Source organism: Chelonoidis abingdonii, chromosome 24, assembly GCF_003597395.2.
Source record: "Chelonoidis abingdonii isolate Lonesome George chromosome 24, CheloAbing_2.0, whole genome shotgun sequence".
NCBI classification, from domain to species: Eukaryota; Metazoa; Chordata; order Testudines; family Testudinidae; genus Chelonoidis; species Chelonoidis abingdonii.
Genome location: NC_133792.1, coordinates 12,637,360 through 12,657,624, shown reverse-complemented (window position 1 = coordinate 12,657,624; position 20,265 = coordinate 12,637,360). Strand labels below are relative to the sequence as shown.

General features: G+C 44.8%; 2 protein-coding genes across 2 annotated transcripts in view; one reads left to right on the top strand and one right to left on the bottom strand.

Moving 5' to 3' along the window:
* SLC25A25 (solute carrier family 25 member 25) overlaps positions 1-3,293 on the top strand; it is a 36,144-nt gene extending 32,851 nt beyond the window's left edge. The window contains 2 exon segments of the mRNA XM_032797728.2: positions 125-275; positions 770-3,293. Coding sequence (XP_032653619.1) covers positions 125-275; positions 770-954 — 336 coding nt within the window. The 3' untranslated portion in view covers positions 955-3,293.
* A 2,207-nt stretch (positions 3,294-5,500) lies between these two features.
* On the bottom strand, positions 5,501-16,588 carry LOC116835123 (alpha-1-acid glycoprotein 1-like). Its single transcript, XM_032797649.1, has 6 exons — positions 16,475-16,588; positions 15,199-15,341; positions 13,188-13,261; positions 12,408-12,521; positions 8,813-8,916; positions 5,501-5,569 (listed from the first exon to the last, which is right to left on the bottom strand). Exons 1-6 carry the CDS (start codon positions 16,586-16,588, stop codon positions 5,501-5,503), a joined length of 618 nt encoding a protein of 205 aa, XP_032653540.1.
* Between the last annotated feature and the right edge of the window lie 3,677 nt (positions 16,589-20,265).

The window sequence follows — 20,265 nt, the reverse complement described above, 5'->3', positions numbered from 1 at the left end:
TTTCTAGTTGACGTTGCATAGATCTCCACAAGCCTCCAACCCCAGCTTCTCTCCTCGTGTGGGCCTGTCTCTTGATGTTCCATGCCCTGTCCTTCTCAGCTAACACCTAACCTATTTCTTCTAGACGTTAAAAAATACCTGGTTACAACGCTATGCTGTAAACAGTGCTGACCCCGGAGTGTTTGTTCTCCTGGCTTGTGGCACCATCTCCAGTACCTGTGGGCAGCTGGCCAGTTATCCCCTGGCTCTTGTGAGAACACGCATGCAGGCTCAAGGTAAGAACTGCTCTGGAATTCCAGAGGAGAGTCTGGACTGCTGCTATATGCGCAGTGAGTATGGAACTCACTGTGTGTATCAGTGGAGGTCTGGAAAGTCTCTTGCAGAATTAAGGCATATTTTAATTTTTCTGTGCAGCTGAACTCTGGGATATCTGTAGGCCAAGGATCAAGAACAATGTGAACTTTATGCCATTCTTGGCACTGGGACCGAGAGCCTCTATAACCAAGCGATTTTTTTCCTTCTCTTTACCTGTGTGATCTAGTCAGCCCTTGAGCTGGTGTGCGTGGAAATGGCAGGCATATGAGGCATAGCCTCATTCTGCCACCTAATCTCTCTCTCTCTCTCTCATGTAACTATATCGTCAGTGTAGCTCAAGAGTCTCTGCTGGTATGAGTGCAATAAACAAATCTAACACAGGCCTTTGAGATGGGCATTTTCTTACAACATACCTTAATCCATGCTCTACTATTTCTTGTGGTTTCTGTTGCAGCTTCAGTGGAGGGAGCTCCAGAGGTGACAATGAGGGGACTCTTCAAACACATTCTAAAGACAGAGGGAGCATTTGGTCTTTATCGGGGTCTGGCTCCGAACTTCATGAAGGTGATCCCAGCCGTAAGCATCAGCTACGTGGTTTATGAGAACTTGAAGATGACTCTGGGGGTGCAGTCACGGTGACCAGGAGACACCAAGGATTCTGAACTCTGAAATCTTGGGCTGTAATCCTAGGGTGTATAGCCATCTCTCATTCTGTGAATGTGTCGACACTAAGCTGACTAAGCAAAGCTGTGAAAATCCAGTTGTGTGTGAGTCAGGATGGGGAGGATTTGGTGTCCTTTACCATCTTGCTACTCAAGATCTCTGCTTAAACCATCAAGTGGTCCTTCAAGCATACAGGGGACCAATTGGGAGACTAGGGGATCAACTCCTGGTTGTGTGTCAAGCTGCAAGTTTGACGCCAGTTTCCAGCAGCCTAGTAGAGTGGGGAATCTTACATGTAGAAACAGAGCTGCTGGCCTGGAGATATGTAGCAACTTTTGACATGCTGAAGGAGCTTTTTTCCATTCAGTTTAACTTCCTACCTTTTTAAAATTGTACAAACTTTGTGTTGGTGCTGCCACCACAGACTTATTTAATATGTTTACATGTATTTCTTTTGGTAGGAGACAGTCATGTTCTGCTTCCAAGACTCTGACATGAAATGTAACTTTAAACTGTACCAGTTTTGGGGGCTGGTGAGCAGTGGTTCTTCCACTCCAGGCTGGCCTAAGTAACCTTCAGCCTGTGAAGAATTAGGATTATTTATTTTTATAGATCAGATCAAATCTCTCTCATAAACCTGCTAACAAGATGCACTTACTAACAGAAGCAGCAGACTAGAGCCTGCTCGCCTGCATTGCTGCATGCTAGATGGATTTGTCGTTCATGCTCAGCAGAGGTTTGGAAAGGGGAAAACTAGAGAGCCCTGAATGGACTGTTGCCTTGATGCATGGCTTCACTGAATAACTGACCGTACTCTGCTACTCTTGTCCATCTCTGTAGCTGGGCTTCTGGCACAGCATGGGAGAAGGCTCTGCAGCCTCCATGGTACTCTGAACAAGGTTCTGCTTGGTGCCAAGGGGGGACGACTGACCCTTTCCAAACCCTGCGGCTAAGCTGCTATTTATCCCTCTTTAGATCTCTTTGTAGACTGGAGTTAGGGTTTGCATTTGAGGGCTAAGGAATCCCCAGGCTAGGAGTAATGTTGTGGGAAGGGATGTTAGCTGACATTGGGAGGAAGTCGGGTTTGTCAGGGGTTTGAAGACGACTGCTTGCTTTTTCTCCCAGAGGGTGCTTTTTGTAGGTGGAAGGGAAGGGAATGGCTTTAAAATTTCTCTGACTGTATTATGGGCTATTTCAGTCTATAGGATCAGACTTCCGGGGGCCAGGAGATCCTCCTCCAACTTTTTGATTTGGGGCAAAATGGACCAGTGTCGTATTCCATTCATGTCATACTGCTTAAATCATATTTATTTTGTATTTATTTGAACAGAGTTATGTAAACTATTTTTATAGGCTTGTTTAAATATTGTTACTGTCCTTGTATTTCTCCTGTTTAAAGTTCTGTATTTTCTTTGCACCTTTACCATCACACAGCTCAGTAGCAGAGGGAGACGCTGAGGTCACTAGTGTTCTCTAAAGCTTGAGCTGCTCTTTTTCTATCTGGGCTGGTTATTGGAGGGCCTCAGTCAGTCAAGAGAAATTCCCTGTAGCAGTAAGCCATAGAAGGGAGGGGAACTGATTAGCTAGGAAACAGTCCACTGGGACAAGGGATGCGGAATGGTGTATTTTGAGGCTTGCCTTGCTGTGGAATCACCTTGCATGTGTGTGACAGAAAGGATTTCCTGTGGATGGCTCAAGCTGGGGAAATGGAAGGTCTGTGTATGTTGATGTCTCAACGGCTAATTGAGAAAGGGTTGATTGGAATTTTTGTGGGGGAGGTAAAAAATCTCAGGGATTTAAAAATAAGACAAGTTGCCAGTTTCCAGAAATGTGGAAGGAAACTTGCACTTGGACAGAAGCTGCTGCAGTTCTGTTTGAAGGTGAGTGGGCAGACCTGCTGCTGAGTCCCAGTGCTCCTCACACACACATGCACTATGGAGAAGTTTGTAGGAATGGGAAGGGCTTCGTTAGGCACTCCTGGCAGTTGCTCCGGGTGTGACAGGCTTTGGCAGTATGGGGATCTTTCAGTCCTCAGGTACTCTCCTTGCTGTCTGTTCTTGCCAGATGGAAATCTAACTTTGTACCTGGATTAGTGACATGATTTTTTTTTTTTTTCACCTCCTCCTTTGAGACCAACTATTAATTCTGCAATGGCTCCTTCCTACCAGTGTGGCCTAATGGGAATATTCCGAATACAAAAATCAATGCAAAATGTGACTGTCTGTAGCTGTAACTGCAAGTTGTCAGAACACAAATCTAACCAATGAGATTCCTCATAGAGGGAACAGTCTGCTAATAAAGGTCTATCAAAGCTACCATGTGCCTGCCTTTCTCTGAGTGTGCACCACTCACTGGTGCCGTGTGAGTGACTGTGGCCAATTTTTTCCTAACCCCCCTTTTCTTCACTGAGGGTAACTGACAGCAAGACTGTCAGAGCAGAATCCCCTTTGAATCCTAATTCAAGGGAACACCTGAGTATAAGCAGAACTAAATGTTTACTGTGGTAATGAGAATGAGTCAGGCATATCCCATTACTAACCTATTGTCTGTGTGGTGGGTGCTGGTGAATCCCGGTTCTCATTCTGTTCAATAGCTGGATCTTTTTTCTGCATAAAGGATCTGTAGTTTCTTGTATTTAGTTTGCACCCTCGAGGTATTGGCACTTGGGTTTTAAAGGACATCGTCCTGATGTGCTTTTTTTTTTACAGTGCCCATTAACAATGAAATGCTCTATGTGCATACCCTGGCAGACCATTCAAGTACGGTAGCTAGTGCAGAACATAGCCACCCACTTGCTTAGTAAAATTAATCACGGGGACCATTTTACACTAGTCCTCCAAAGACCACACTGTATGGTCCCTATGTACTTCCAGATGTTCAAGGAATTTCTATTCATTTGTAAAACCTTAACAAGATTGTATCCTAAGTATTTGAGAAACTACCTTTTGCAGTTGCAATCAGCTGAGGCATTTGAGTTAGCATTCCCTAGACTGGATCCTCTAGTCTAAAGGCTGGGGGCAATTACCAGTGGAGGGTGTTACTGAGTTAATGGTCTCCTGTTGGGCACTCAGAGCCAAACTCTGACCTTTTGGGGCGTGGTGCTAAGCCAGACTGTCAGTCTGGTAGAGGTGTGTTTTTAATTGTGGGACGGTCCCTGAGATTATGAGGGGTACATCTGAGAGATAAAAACCTCTACAATTCCATTTTCACTATAGGAACCACTCATGACACCTATTTTCCCTCTCCCCTATTGAGAGAAATGAAGGAACAAAACTGATTGAAATCGCAGTGCTCGCTAAATACCTACCAACCTAGAACTAGGAGGGATTAGCTCAGGGGAGAGGGGATTTACTTTCTACTCCACCTCTTCCTTGCATTTCTTATGATCTTCCTCCTCTTTGAGTTGAAACAGGTTAGTTTAAGGATTTAAGCTGGACTGAACTGGAACTAAGGCAATCTGAGTTCCATTCCTGGCTGTCACAGGTGCGTCACTCCATGATGAGTCATTTAATCTGTACATTTTAGTTGGCTCAAGAACAATAAAACTTCCCCACTTCATAGGGCTGTGACATTACATTAATGAACTGATGTGAGGTGCTTATGTAAGGCCGCCCAGGGATTCTCTGGGAAAGCCTGTAATAAAGAGCTCTACAGAAGGGACACTGCTACTTGATCATTTCTGGTTTTGGCATGCTGGAGTTACTGGGAATCAGGCTGCTCATGACATCCCACCTATTGAAACAATTCCACTTCTGAATGATGGAACCCCCACTGGTGTAGGCTCAGAGATCTGACATGGTCACTGTGTTTGCTAACATAGTGATCAGTCAGTTTCCCTGGCCCATTCTACTAAGACCTTGAAATGAGCAAACATCCTTTGGAGCTGGGATTCTAATTCACATCTACAAGTTTTAGAAAGGAATTTCCTCATAGGAACAGATAACTAATTCTGGTAGCCAAGTTTGTGACTAGGTAAGCTTCAATTTTACACTTCAGCCTGATGTATACTATCCAGCTGTTTTAAAGGAAAACAGAAATGAGGCTTTTCCCCTGTGTATTACATCAGCTGTGCCTTCCAGCCGTTATTGGTACAGTGCCCTCTTCTGGTGATCACAACATTGAGTGATATCAATGTGATTCCACAGTGGAGAACTGAATGTTAAAACTGCCCTCTATTTCCCATTTGGTGCTGTTGAGCCACCAGTGTAAAACTCAGTGCTTTGAGCCAGCAGTGAAGAAATGTCCAAGTTTCATGACGGTTTGCAACCATGGTTACTGCCATTTGTCCAGGATGTGGAAAGCTGGCCTATTAACTGTCTGTTTATTTGCAAATAACTAGGCAAATCAAAACTAGCTGTGATCTCTCCTCTCCTCACTAAACCCTGATCTATCTGGTAGAGCAACTCCCTTGATTGATGTTGCATCAACAATACACAACAGAAATAATAAGGAAAACTTTTATTTGCTGCAGAGGTAAAGTGGTCAGTTGCTGATGACCAGCTGTGCTCACTTCAGAGTTATCCTAGTACTGTAGCTGGGGTCTCCTTGCCTGGGGAATTGTTTGTTTGGTTTCTTTCATTTGGCATAGCTCCTCCTGAGAAAAATATGCAGTGAATACAACTGATGTCAGTATGGCACCAACAGGAGAGAATTCTTCAGAGCAACAGGATCACTTTTTCTTTGTGTTTTGCTCAGCAATAAATTAGCCCCCCAAAGGAACTAAGTCACCCTGTTGGGAGAAACTGGGCCTGTGTTAATTGTGTGCTTTACCCATGGTTAATACTGTTACTGTAGCTGTAACCTCTCCTACACCATTCCCTGGATTCTGCTGATCTATGATCATACAACTTTTTTTTTTCTGGGTGGGATTAGAACGGCAGCTAATAGTTCTTCTAAATCTGTAATATAAAGTAGGAACTATATGTAACAACAGTAATGCTATGCTGTGACCTGTACATTAAGCATGCCCTAAAGTGAGTATGGGAAAACTAGATGAATTAAAATGGGTGAAATCCCTTTTAGAAGCTCAAGGAATTAGGTTAAAAGTTGTATTCTTAAGAGGTACTGAAGTGAAATCCTCTGTCAACACATTTATTTAACTATGTTAATATTGATGCCCTAGATTGAAAATGTAACATCTTAAAATGTGTTTTGCTTGTCACTACTTCTGCTCTGCTCACTTGCATTTCTTTCAGCCTGGCCAAGAAAAATCAAAGAAGTCAGTCTTAGTTTTGCTATAGTCACTTTCACTTTCAAAACCTTTGCAGCCCTAAGAATTTAAGTCTCAGACTCTGCAGGGGAATCTTTCTTTCTTTCTTTCTTTGAAAGCACCTATACATCAGAATTTTGAAAGAACAAGACTGACCTGGACTATTCCTATTGGTTTTTCTAAAACTTCTGATTTTTACCAGAACTTAAACTTGGTCCAAGTGTAGGGTTGTCCCTTTAAGTTTGCAGCAACCCATAATTAGCTTGTTGGGAACAAGTAGCTACCTCCAGGTGATTGCAAATTGGCTTACAGGGAGAGCTGGCTGCTCAAAGGGGAAAGAAGGAGCAAATCTAGACAGGCTTCAGGTTGTCTGTTCTTTCTAGAATTCTGTTCAATTTAGTAGTGGCAATTGTTTCAAAGCATTACTTTCAGTAGTTTTTCCTTTGACCTTACTTGTCATATGAAAGTGTGGGAGATTCCCCATGAGAAATTCCTCTGTTGCTCTGATGTGGAAGTACTCAAATTCTCTCTGGGACTAAGCTTTCTCTATTAACCTCTAAGTGGTGAGCTGCCTAATGAGACCACCTGAAGCTGGATTCAAGTACTAATTAGGAACAGATATTTCTGAAGAAGCAGGGAAGATGGCACCTGATCCTATATGGTAAGAGTTATCCCTGCACCTCCATTTTGTCTGGAAAAGAATGTATGCCTGCCAGGACTATAAAATTACCTAGAGACCTCAGTTGTTTGGACATAAGCCTCCGAACCTGGTGTGTGTGTATAAACTAAATCCGGAAAAGGGTCTGGCTCTACTGTCTCAAGCTATGTTTTTATCAAATCTTTCAAATTCCAGCACCCTTGAGCTATTTCTTGAGTGAGAGACCTAGAAAAACTCAAAACTTCTATAGGAAGTGGGGCTGGTCATTCAGTAGGGACAGGGAGTGCTCTTCCTTTGGAGTCTATACTTAAGGAATGCTTTGGAATACAAATGGGGGCAGGAGGGTGGATGATGTGCTGTTGAAGAGTTTTGTCGTTCAGCTGACACTTTCTGCCAGATCCAGAGTGAGATCTGTAGCTTTTAGCTAAATTCTGGACTGAACAACTTTTTCTGGCTAAATTAGCTCCTGTAGAGTCAGGTAGCTTTGGCGTTCTTCATTTATGTCCTAAACAGGGGTTTTTCAAATTTTTGGGGATCAGGATGCATTTGTAAATGTTTATGGCCTATTGTGACCCAATAAATAGTCTGGGGATGGAGGCCCTGGGACTGAGCCATAACTAGATATTTCAGGGCCTGGGGTGAGCAAGCTCTCTGATTTTTTTTTCTAGTTATTTCCTTCCTCTTTTAGGCAGGGTGGCACTCTCTCTGAGCGGGGGCTGGCCTGACAGAGCTGCCCTCATGGTTTTGTACCCTGGGTGGCTGCTCCACTTGTCCCACCTGGGTTACGGCCCTACCCTGGGGTGGTTTTGGTCGGATCCTGCCCCTGGGCAGGAGGGGTCCTGGCTAGCACTCACTCCACAGTGGCAGCTCCTATGCTGTGGGGCTGGCTGGGCTTGACTCTCTGCTTCAGGTATTGCAACCTCTGGGCTTACAGTGCTGCTTAGGTTTGATCCCTCCTGCCTTCCTGATTGGACCAAAGTTGTGTGAGTGGACTTGTGACCTGCCTCATGGGGTTGCAGTACCACTCACTTAAATGTGGCCTACGCAGACTCCTGGGCCAAACCTGAGTGGTGCTGGGACCCCAGAGCTTGCAGTGCCTGGAGCAGGGAGGCGAGCCCAGCCAACTCTGTAGGACAGGAGCTGCCATGTGACCCTTTAAAACATTCTGATAACCCAATTTTGGGTTCTGACTCATGGGTTGAGGAAACCCTGTTCTAAACTGCTGTGTGGTGTAGCTGTGTGCTGTTAGCAGTTGCCATGTTCATCCCCACAGATGGCTGCATTTTAGTGATAAGTGAGTTGTTCCTTGAATGTGTGGCTTATAAATTATTCTGGTATGAATGATACTATAAATGTAAGATATTATAGATAATGGAAGAGTGGGTCTGTGGTTATATTCTTTTTGTATTTAATTCCTGTTCTGGGGGCAGGGGGTGGTGATTGGGTTTGATCTTTACAAACCACATGTTTTTAGTGCATTGTTCTGTGACTATGCGTGTCCATCAGATGAAGATTTGTTTTCTGGGAGTAAAACTTTCAGAAGCACCCAAGTCCCATTTTCAAAAGTGATTTAGACACTTAAGAATCTAAATCCCATTAATTTTACAAGGACATTTAGGATCTTAAATGCCTAGGTCACTTTTTTTAAAAAATGGGACTTGGGTGCTTTTGAAATTTTCCCCTGGACTATACATTGCGGTGATCTAAGACTATTCATTTTTTATAAAACTCCTTGTAGCTGAGGCTGGCCCCTTTTGTTCCCTCCCAGCTCCTGAGGATTACAATATTGTTGCATTTGAAGAAGTGTGTTTTTACCCACAAGCAAATAAATTTGTTCGTCTTTAAGGAGCCACCAAACTCTTCATTGTCTTTGTGGATACAGACTAACATGACACCCCTCAGAATATTGTTGTGTGGCATTTAAGATGGGGCCAAGGATGTTTACTGATCCATAATGAGAACTTTACCTTCTGCCATGGTGCATAAATTATTTCCTCTTCACGAAGACCCAGACATTTAGCATGTTCTCTGAATTCCTCCAACTGAGTTTTACTCATGTTTTGGTTCCGGGCTGTTTTAAAAAGGAAGGAATTGCAGCATTAAATATTAGAGAGCAGTTCAGTGGGCTCTTGATCAATATAATTAGTTCAGGCATATAATTTCCATGTTCCTTACCTACCCTCCCTGTTTCTTCATTCTCTCTGTTTGAGACGCTTAACCAGGTTGTTCTAGTAAGAGATTCTCTCTCCTCTCCATTCATGTCACTTTATCTGTGCTGTGACTGTTAACCCCCACAGGGTATATATTTATAACACACTTGTAAAGTTGCTCTTCTCTAGTGGCTGGTTCATATAGAGGATAACAGTATACTATTGCTGCTAGCTAATGGTGGTGCTCCTTTAGCTCGTGTAGCGTAGGGCATAATGCTTAATACATAATTGCTTCAATGCACCAGAGCTGTGTGGTATACATTTACTGACAAATGAATCCTCTGATCTTTTGTGCTTATCTTAATTGAAAATACATATTATGGTTTTATAGAAATATCAGTTTTACAAGGCACCTAATAATCCCTTTGTTAAAATGTGTGCTTCCCACATTTAGCCTAGAACTCTTTACCTGCAGCTCTTCTGTCACCGGTGCTCTACTTGCTGAGCAGTGAATCAGAAGTGAACTTCCAAAGCTACTTAAACCCACCATCAGAGCTTCATTTGGGCTAATATGGCTGGAGAGCCTGAATGCAGCTGAGAGGGGCATGACTGTTACTGGCTTGGTGGGTGTAATCCCATTCTTGGATGCTCGAGAGCGGGAAGAACAACTCCCACTTTTCTCCTCAGCTTGGGCATGTGGTGCTCCCCCTCCTTCTTGTTCTGGTGCAGTGGGGGTTCTGTCTGTTGTGAAATACTTTAACTGCTGCCCATTCTTCATGGTCCTGAGGGGGACATAACAAGAACAATGGGCACTTCAGCCCGCTTGCCATGCGACCCGACCCAGACCTACCAACTGGGGAAGGCCTGTCCTCAATGGTCCCTGGTGATTTCATTCCCCCTTCATGGAGGCAGGCAGGTGGCTCACCTGGCCCTCCCTTCTACAGAGCTTTTATGAAGGGAAAGGCCCACACACACTCTCCCAGATTTCTGACAACTTGGCTTAGTAAATTGCTGGATTGAATCCCAGCCATGTTCCTGGGTTGCATAGGCTCTGGGTGAGTTTTTTCCCTCAGCATTTCTCCTCCCTCCCCTGCCGGTTACAGAGAGAAGGTGTGGGGCCTGTCCCTCCTGTTCTATCCTCCCTGCCCCCCTTGTCAGGACTTGGCTGTCTCTGTGGGCACTAGATTGCAGTTTCCCCTCTCACAGCTCAGTCAGCCCTGAGCCCCACTCCCTCAGGCAGGATTGAGAACACAGGCACCATCTCAGCAGCTGACTCTAGGCAGTGGTTCTTCAGCCCGTCCCTCCCATTCCCCCAAACCACCCCAGCAGGAAAGGAGCCAGGCAGGACTGGAGAGGCTGGCTTCAGTGGCTAGTGACGCTCCCCCTGTTACGGGAGCACAGTGTCCAACTCTCACAATATTTGGTATTTGTGCTTCTTGTGAATATTGCCCTTGTGGTGATTTGGCTGCCATCTTCCATTACTCTCAGTAGGATGGAGGCCATAGGCTTCTCTGAGTTAAGATGGCTGCCATTCTCCTTTAGTTTATGTGGAATTGAGGCTGCCCTGTCAAGATTGTCACCATATCTTCTTATTTTCACTGAGATTGAAGCTGGGCTGCACGCTAGGAAGATGGCCTCTCTAAGGGATCTAGGGTTGGGCATGTGGGCAGGAGTCTGAAGGGGCTGGAGAGGGACAGGAGGCGGCAAGAGACTGAGGAGGGGTGCAGAGAGAGAGTGTGTGTGTGGGAGGACACGGGGGGAAGAGAGAGCCAGAAAGAGGGAAACAGACAGGGGAGGTCAATATAAGGATGAGAATGGGACAGAAGAGCATGGAGGGAGAATGTGGGTGGGACATGTGGGTCAATATAAGGATGAGAATGGGAGACAGCATGGAGGGAGAATGTGGGTGGGACAGGAAGGGAAATGGGAGGAGATGGAGAGGGATAGCATGGCATCTCCACTCACCCCAAGCAAAAGGGTCTGAGGTAAGTGGAGTTCACTTCTAAATAGCTTTTGGTGTACACAGTATGGTGGGAGAAAATGGCATCTTAGCTGCACATTTTTGCTTTAGGATCGGTACCCCAAATCAGGATTTGTAGCCCAAGGAAACCCACTGTACACTAAAGAGCCCCAGGCGATGGATTCCATTTGTTCACCCCATGGGCTGACAGGATGTCTCCTAATGTAAAAGTTGTAGGTCACTGGCAGCCAGCAGAGGGCCATCTTGTGCCAGCACTGCTGAGGTGTCCAGAATGTTCCGCAGTGCTCGGCTGATCCCTTCCCTTCCCTTCCTGAACACAGTCAACTAAGGTGTTCCCGAGTGACAGCCCCAGTGCTGGTCCAAGCACCAAATTACACTTGGGCATTGCTCTCTAATGCCCCATATCCTTCACTTGTTCTCCAGTGTCATTTCTGTTAATTATAAAGGCACCCGCTGTAAGTGGTGGTTGGGACTGCCATTATTGTCTGTGCTTGCAAGTTCCCTGTGACTTGCTGAGGGATAGATGTTACACAAAGTGCTGGGGGTCCTTAGGTAGTTCTCTGACTGCTCTGGAGGAGTGTGGCACTCTTTGGAAAGTGCTGGGACATTTTTCCTTATGTAGTTGCTTCTGAGCTGGAAGGAGTAAAGAGAAGTTCTACCTTGTGGAGTAGTAGAGTGATCTGGTTGGTGAGGGGGCTTTATAAGTTTCAGTATTGCCAACCCCAAGTGTGAAAAAATAATAAATTAGGCCACTTGAAATCATGAAATTGGCTTACAATCACGTGCTTTTACAAAACCAATACATTTTGATTTTTTTTTTTTGGAATTCTGGTTTTTGAAACTGCAGGGTGCACTTGGGTCATATTTTCAAGCTTTTCTTTGCAACTATGATGGCTACAAACTTTTTTTTAAATGAAAGCTGCAATTTTTATGTATTCCTGTAACTCCAGGAGCTGGGGCTTCAAGAAAACTGACAAATATCATAAGCGCTGGCAACACTGAAAATTCTGATGTAGTTTTATTATATGGAGGTGAAGCTTCTTTTAGGGATCTGAGGCAAAAATCCATCTGAGGATTGGTCCTGCTTTGAGCAGGGGGTTGGACTAGATGACCTCCTGAGGTCCCTTCCAACCCTGATATTCTATGATTCTGGTCTCTCTCCCCACTTAAAATTAACAGGAGGGAGGGCTAGCTGAGTGGTTTGAGCATTGGCCTGCTAAAGCCAGGACTGTGAGTTCAATCCTTGAGGGGGCTTAGGGATATGGGGCAAAAATCAGTACTTGGTCCTGCTAGTGAAGGCATGGGGCTTGACTCAATGACCTTTTGGGGTCCCTTCCAGTTCTGTGAGATAGCTATATCTCCATATATTTATATTTATTCTTTATACCCCCGCTCACAGCTTCAAGTTATTTTATAATGGGGTTTGCATACCATAAAGATACAATCCTGTGTAGTTCTTTTCCTCCTTATGCAGCTGGTATTGAATAAGGAAAATTTCTTCTGAACTGCTGTTCATGAGCTTCCCCATGGTGCGCTGGTTCTTGGCTTTGTGAGAACACGATCAGGAGTTGGGGAGTGGGTAATAAGAATATTAAATTCAACCTAATTCTGTATAACAAGACCCAGTATAAACCTGCAAGAATTGCTAATATTGTTCAGTGAGTTTATTGGTCTGATTATAGATGAATACATGTTTTGCTACCATCTGCTCAGGGATCTGATCACGTATAGAGAAGTCCTGTCCTGATTCTTCTGTAGGGCCCAGTCCAACTCCCAGCAGTTCAATACAAGTTGCAGGCCTTTAGTTTTTTGGTCATCTTTTAGATAATGGCCTGGGATTTTAAGGAGCCAAAGATGCCTGGCTCTCATCCTAACATGGATATATGCAACTGGCTCATGACTGATTCCTTGGTGTGTTCAGCCATAAATGGTTGTGCATGGCTCTCTGACTATCTTATTTCTCTGAGAATGGTGCAAAGAACTGCCCCAATGAGGAGGGGATCATTCCAAGGGGGAATCTGTCCCTCAAGTTCTCAGTGGGTTCGGTCACCTGATTCCCCCCTGAACTGAGGCTTCAAATGTGCAATGAGATGCATCCGAGAAACTAATATATAAACTCCTGACCGCCCACCCCCATCCACTTGCCCTCCTCTATGTTTAGATAATGATGCCTCTGTGTGCTCTGCTTCCCTCTTGGCATCAGATTCTTACCATACTTGATCAGTGTGGCATTATTGATAGAGACTTCAAGGTAAGTTGAGTTGCTTGAGAGACATTTGTCCCTGCTAAAAAGAGAGAGAGAGAGAGAGAGAGAGGGTGAACAGGCTATAACTAGAGAAGTGAGGTTAAGGATCCTGCTGTCTTGAGACACTTGGAGCAAATTCTACCATTAGAGTAGAGAGAGAATAGTTTTTAAGGTCAGAAGGTACCATTATTAGATCGCCTAGCCTTACCTCCTGTATAACACCAGTCAGAGAATTTCACCCAGTTACCCCTGCACTGAGCCTGGTAACTTGTTTGACAAATGTATATTTTGTTAGATAAGTGTCCAGTCTCGACATGAAGACATCAAGATATGGGGAGTCCACCACTTCCCTTGGTAGTTTGTTCCATGGGTTAATTACCCTCATTTTGTTTAAAAAAAAAGGAAAAAAAAAAGAGGGGGGCAGGGCTTATCACTAATTTTAATTTCCTGGCTTGACTTCCAGCCGCTTGGTTCTTTTATACCTTCTCTGACCGATTAAGGTTCCTTTAGTGCTAGTATTTTCTCCCAGGAAGGTACTTGTATAAATTGATGGGGTACATGCCTTCACATAGGCCTAGTGTCTGTGTGTATTCAGGACCGCGCTAGGGTTTTGAGAGCCCTAGCAGAGGGCATTTCGCTGCCCCAACGTGGTCCCGTGGCTCGGTGGAGCTGCTGCAGTGGTGCCTGCGGAGGGTCCGGTGCGCCGTGCAGGCGGTCCACAGAGCCCCGTGGGCAGCCGACCGTCCAAGCGTCTACGAATGCGGCGCTCCCATCGCCGAGCGCGGACCAGCGGACCGCCCACAGGCACCACTGCGGCAGCTCCACGGGAGCTGCCTGCCACCCCCTCCGGTGGCGCCTTAACCCAGGGGACACCCTGGGTTGCTGGCTACCGTGGAGGCGCTCTGACCCAGGGGACACCCTGGGCTGCCGGCTGCCGCTGGCTGCCCAGACTCCCTCTCTGTCCTAGCAGCAGGGCTGCTCAACCATTTAAAAAAAAATTTGGAGGCGCTTTTGGCGCCCCCAAATCTCGGCGCCCTAGGCAACCGCCTAGTCAACCTAAATGGTTGCACCGGCCTTGTGTGTATTACATACACTGGTGTATCGTGCGGTACGTTGGTACACTTATACAGAGTATAAATACTGCAAGGAACTCAGGATATGCACAGCTTCTTCCACCTTCTCTGTCTCTCATATGTGAAACAGAAGAGAGTTTAGTGCCAGACTGATGGCCTCTGTCTATATCCACAGGTCAGGGTGAGCACAAGCAACTGAGGAGAGTTGGGCAAACATGAAGAGGTCCTTCCAGGACTGTAACAGAACCTGCTGTTTGGAGAGGAGAGATTCAATCTGCAGAGGCTGGGACAAAGCAAGGCAGAGATGGAGGCTGCAATGCATGGCTCATGGTACAGCCCAATGCTTATAGGTAAGTTTTCGCTGTGCATGAACATTCATGGTCTGGCATATACAGCATAAGCAGTCAGGGGACAGTCTGGTACATTAATATAGATGCAGGGTTCCTAGCGAGAGACTGATTAGGAGAGCAAGAAAGAATCCAACCTGGCTGCAGGAACCATGGGAGAGGTCAGAAAAACCAAGGGAAAGGGGAAAAAAAATCCCCAAACCAATAGATTCCAAGGCTAGAAGGGACCATTGAGATCATCTAGTTTGACTTGCTGTGTAACACAAGCCATACAACTTCCCTCAAATAATAAGATGGTGGAACTAAATTAAACTCCTGTAGTGCTGTTAGTAGGAGGCTTAGTCAGACATGAGCTAGTGAGGGGAGACACAGAGACATACAAATCGCTGGGAAAAAATTTCATAGAGAAACTTTTATCAAACGTTCCCTTGTTCCCTCTTTGTTCAGGTGATGCTAATTGAAACCTTGTGCTGAAAAGTCTATGGAGTAAGGGGGGAAATAGATCCACAGATGGACAAAGGGAAGAAGAGGAGGCATTGAAGAGTGAACAGTCTCACACTGTGATATGCTGGTTGATGAGTAACTGCTGCTCTTGCTCAGTAGGGTTCACATCAAGATAACCGTTATCTATCAGCACCATTTCCAGCAGGTGAAAGGGGAACTGTGAAGCACCAGCTATGTAGAACCATTTCCCCTGCAGCTGTGAAGATAAAGGGGGCAGGGGAGGAGGCTAGAATAAGGGACTCTTATGACATTCCAAGAGGGAAAATGAATGACTTGTCTTTACAGTGACAAGTCTTGCTCTCACATTCTGCAGTAGTACTGCGCTTTGCCCTTGTCAGGTTCTCACTAAAACTAGCAAGAGTAGCCAAAAAGAGAGAAAGAAATAGAATTCTTTATGGTGGATAAAAATATTGAATGTGTTGATTTTTCTAAGGTGGCTTTTGGTTTCTGTTTTTTTCCCCTTTCACCCTTCTGTCCAGGGCCGGCTCCAGGCACCAGCTTATCAAGCAGGTGCTTGGGGCGGCAACTCCGGAGTGGGGCGGCACTTTAAGGCATTTGGCGGAAATTCGGTGGAGGGTCCCATACTCCCACTCGGAGTGAAGGACCTACCGCTGAATTGCCGCAGATCGAGATCGCGGCTTTTTTTTTTTTTTGGCTGCTTGGGGCAGCAAAACCGCTGGAGCCGGCCCTGCTTCTGTCACTTTTAAATGGTCAGTGAAGTCACATTGTGGGATTTGTTTTGCATTAAAACTTTAACTTATTTTGGAAACTTGTCAAGATTTTGAAATATAATCCCAGGGGAATCTGGTGGGTGGGGGGGAGAGAACGGGGCTGTTACAAAACCCAACAGGACTGAACATATTTATGAATATGTCACAACATATGTGGATACTTTCCCATTTTGCATCAGGTCTACTACCAGCTAATATTCGCTATTTATATAGTGACATAATATAGTAATTAAGTACTTACAGTAGTGGTATGTTTTGGTGGCAAATGTACTTGAATTCAGTGTTTGCTAGGTAGGGAAGTGTTCTCCATGTTTTACAAATGGAGAAACTGAGGCACGGAAGATGCATAGATAGATTGTTGTAGAGACAAGAAGAGAATCCAGGTTTCCTGATTCCTAATCCTGTACTTTAATCTTTTTACCTTGGGTTTTATATTTGAGAGAGTATTATATTGTGATGTAAACTGTGTGTGCTTCACCGACATAAGACCCAAATATCTTAGGGGATGATTCCCACTGCCTAGTTCCTTCCTGGTCATTGCATGTAATTGGAGTGTAATCACCAGAAGAAATAAGACCCACTGCAGGGCTTTTCTTACCTTGGATGCTGTAGTGTTGTCTGGGATTTGTGGAAGCAGGAGTTCACAGTGCAGGGGCATAGCGCTGAGGAGATATGCTAAGCTGAGAACCGTAACAATGCAGGCTAGTGCCATGGCTTCTCTTCAAGGGAGATGAGAGAGTGTGGGATGAATCCCTCTCACTGCAACATCTCAACTTGGGAATCTGTGTACAGAGATTTCTGTGCAACTGTTGAATTGTCCAGTTGTCTCAGGGCAAATCTGCTAGGTGGATGTATCAGAGACAGCTTGCGTAGCATTTGTGTGGAAATGAAGCAATGATGTACCTTTCCAGGAAATTGCTCAGATAAAAGCTGCATTGTTTGCACTGCAGTCAGAGCTTTAATTTGGCATGGACACTGACTTTGAGCTAATGCATGTGACATGCTACTTTAAGATGGTTCTCTGAAAGGTACCTCTGAGAGTCTTTGGCTGCACTGCAAAAAGGACATTGGTATCATGCATTGCAATAGTGAGTGGGCCCCATTACGTGCGCACAGGCTGCGATAGGCTGAACCTTGGCAAGGCTGGAACTACAGTTCTGTGTCATTGCCCTCGCATGTGGCTTACTGGGATTTCCTCCAAAGCACTGAAAAGCAGTGACCCAGCACCTGGTTTGCATTTTCTACCCCTTCCATATTCCATCCTTGCAGGGTTCTTTTCATCTGTACCCTGCCTGATCCTGCAGTCCTTCCTCGCACTGCTCATGGAGTTAGTGGGAGTGAAACACACACACACGCTCCAGGATGAGGCCATTGGATTATACCAACCCAACCAGTTCAAAGCTGCAATATATAAAAATTAAAAACTTTATTAACTGAGAGATTCTATAATGACTCATCCCCCCCATTTTAGTCCTTCCGTGAAATCCAGGGGGTCAGTCTGTAGTGGCTCTGGTGATGAGTGGGGCAGCAATGCAGTATAAATACAGAATGCATCTCTGGCTGGGCGTATTGGAAGGGATGTGTAATCAAATCAAAGCTCTGCAGCAAACATTTTTGCAACTGGCAGTCTATTGGCTATTTGACACTGATTTCCCATCCTGCTCTTCCATTTTTTTCCCATTGCTAAATCGCTACCTGGATGCAGGACAAAGTGAAACCTTCAAAGCGAAAGAAAACTCTGCTGTCCATAATGAAGTCCTGGTTAGAAGTTGTGAGGTGTGTGAAATTTCTGGTGACAAAGTTCTCTGGGGGGTAGGGAAACTGAGGCACACGGATTGATACTTACCCAAAGTCAAACAGTAAGTCTGTAGGAGAGGCAGGAATAATCATAAGCACCAAGTCTCCTGATGTCTTGTCTGGTGCCTTGGAATGTTATCCAGGGTTTTATATTTGAGAGATCTTTGTGATGTAAATTCTGGGAGCTGTGCACTCTGTACATCCGATATGAATACATTAGTGAACTGTCTTCTCCGTGCAGTTCTTGTCCAGTCTTTGCTTGGATCTGAGGTGTAACTGCATGCATGACCCTACCTTTTCCTACCTTGAATGCTGTGGTGTTATCTGGTATTTGTGGAAGCAGTTTAAAATCCAAAGACTGAGCAGTGAGATGTGCTAAGCTGAGAACAGCAGCAGTGTAGACCAGTGTGGTGCCAAGGCTTCACCTGAAGGGAGGTGCAATAAAATGCTCTAGCTGAAGGTGCTCATCTGGGCACAAGAATCTATTTTATTCACACTCATATCTATAAAAATCAGCCAGCCTTTTTTGGGGAATACATCTACTGGACAAATATATATGTAATGGTCTCATGCCACATTGTATTTGGTTAAGTAATGAGGTGTCTTTCTGAGAAATTTCTGTGATTTTTAAAAAAGTATCTTTTGCATTGAATTCTGCACTTTAATTTGGCGTGAAATAGGCAGCTTTGACGTTTTTCATGTTAGCAGATGAAACAAAACTCAGTGTCATACTGCACTTTTCTGTTGAAAGTTCCTATCACTGACTCCAGTCTTCCAAACCTTATAAAGATTTCCAAACATTAAAAAGAGATGAAATTATAAGGTTAAAATGTTCCAAAAATGTCAAGGAAGTTAAAATTCAGTTAGTCACCCAAGCAATCTTGACTGTGCCCTGGTAATGATTCCCTAAGAAACTGTGCGGGATGTTGGTAAGATTGTGGTTAGACAGTGCGACTCCCCCAGCAAGTGGATCTCGTGTGTGTAGGCAGTGATGGGCATAGTCCACATGGAACTGCGGTACTGTGTCACTGTTTTCTAAAGGGTGAGGTGTGGATTCTCATCAGAGCCCTGGAACACGATGTGTCCTACACAGTATTTTCATTTTCTCCCCACTTTGTGTTCCCCACCCTGCAGGGTGCCTTTCATCTTTTAATATCCTCTGGTTCTCCTGGCCTTTTGCATGAGATGGTCCCAGTGAAGTTAATGAAACCTCTGTGCATGGGAGGCTGTGGGATCAGGCCCTAAAACAATATCAACATTTAGTTTTGAAGCTATAGTTTGTAAAATTTCAGAACAAGTTGAAAGGTTCCCTCTGCATCCATCCCTGAGTTCATCAGTCAATCAAACACACACAGTCTATCGAGGACTGTTGCACTAACCAGAGTGACCACAGTTGGTGGCGTTGGACCAGACATTGTGTAGTGATGTTCCCAGATCTGGCTCAATCCTGTGAATCCACGAATCTCTGGGGCAGTCCCGTGGTGGTGCTAGATAAAATCCGGGGGTGCACCCCTTTATGCATTGATGGAAATTTGAGAGCACGGTATGTTGGATTGTTTTTAGCTTTCCTGGCAACGTGGCCAAAGACCATACAATGCCGCTTTTGGATGTAGTGAGTGAGTGGGTAGGGATTTTGTGACACCTAGTACCGAAGCAGGGAGGGAACCTTTTAAGTCAGCTGTTCCCTTCCCCAGCTCACCTCTTAGCTGATACCTGAGAGACTGGGGTGTTAGGGCCTGTTCCAACTCTCACTGAAGTACAATGCAGTGTTTCCCTTGACTTCTAATGAGAACTAGATCAGGTCCTTACTGGGTTTCACTAATGCTGCTGATCTTCCTAGTTCCCATGTAGGGGAGCAAAGCTGCACAGCAGGGAAGCCAAACAGGGGACAGGAGAAAATAAGACAAAAGAAAATTCTTTCTTTAAATCTGGGCTGCAATTTTGAATCATACCAAGGTCTCTTCCATCACTTTTCTCTCTATCACCGAAAAAAATGACAGCTTTCTCATGGCCCATTACTATGGCACTGCTGGCTTGGTAGTGAATGGCCATTAACTCAGGATTTGTCCCTAAGTGTTATGATGCCACTTGGGGAAAACGGGCAATTTTATCATTCAGCCATGTTACCGTTGTTTTATAGAATATTTGTGTGTGTGTGTGTGTGTATGTGTGTGTGTGTATATATATATATATATAATGTATATATGTATGTAGGGGAAAAAAACCTGGGTATTTGTGTTTTTTGCCATACTTGGAGAGCAAACAGTTACCATCAGTCAGACTTATCTTTATTTTTAAATCAACAAGAAAGAACAAAAGTAAAGTCTTGAGGAGAGAGCGTAGTGTGTAGGTCTCCTTTGTGAAAGTCTGCACTAGGAAGGGAGAACAAATGGTTGCTGAGCTCTGCATGCATGAAGAGTGCTTAGAAATTTAAAGGTGCAGACCACAGAAAATGAAAATGTCAGTAGTTTGTGCCAAAGAAACCACATGATCAGATGTGACAAGGGAAGATCTTTCAGTGGCTCAACAGATGGAAGAGAATGAACAACTGCTGATATCCAGTGTGGAGGGCAATGTTGCCATGGCAATGAG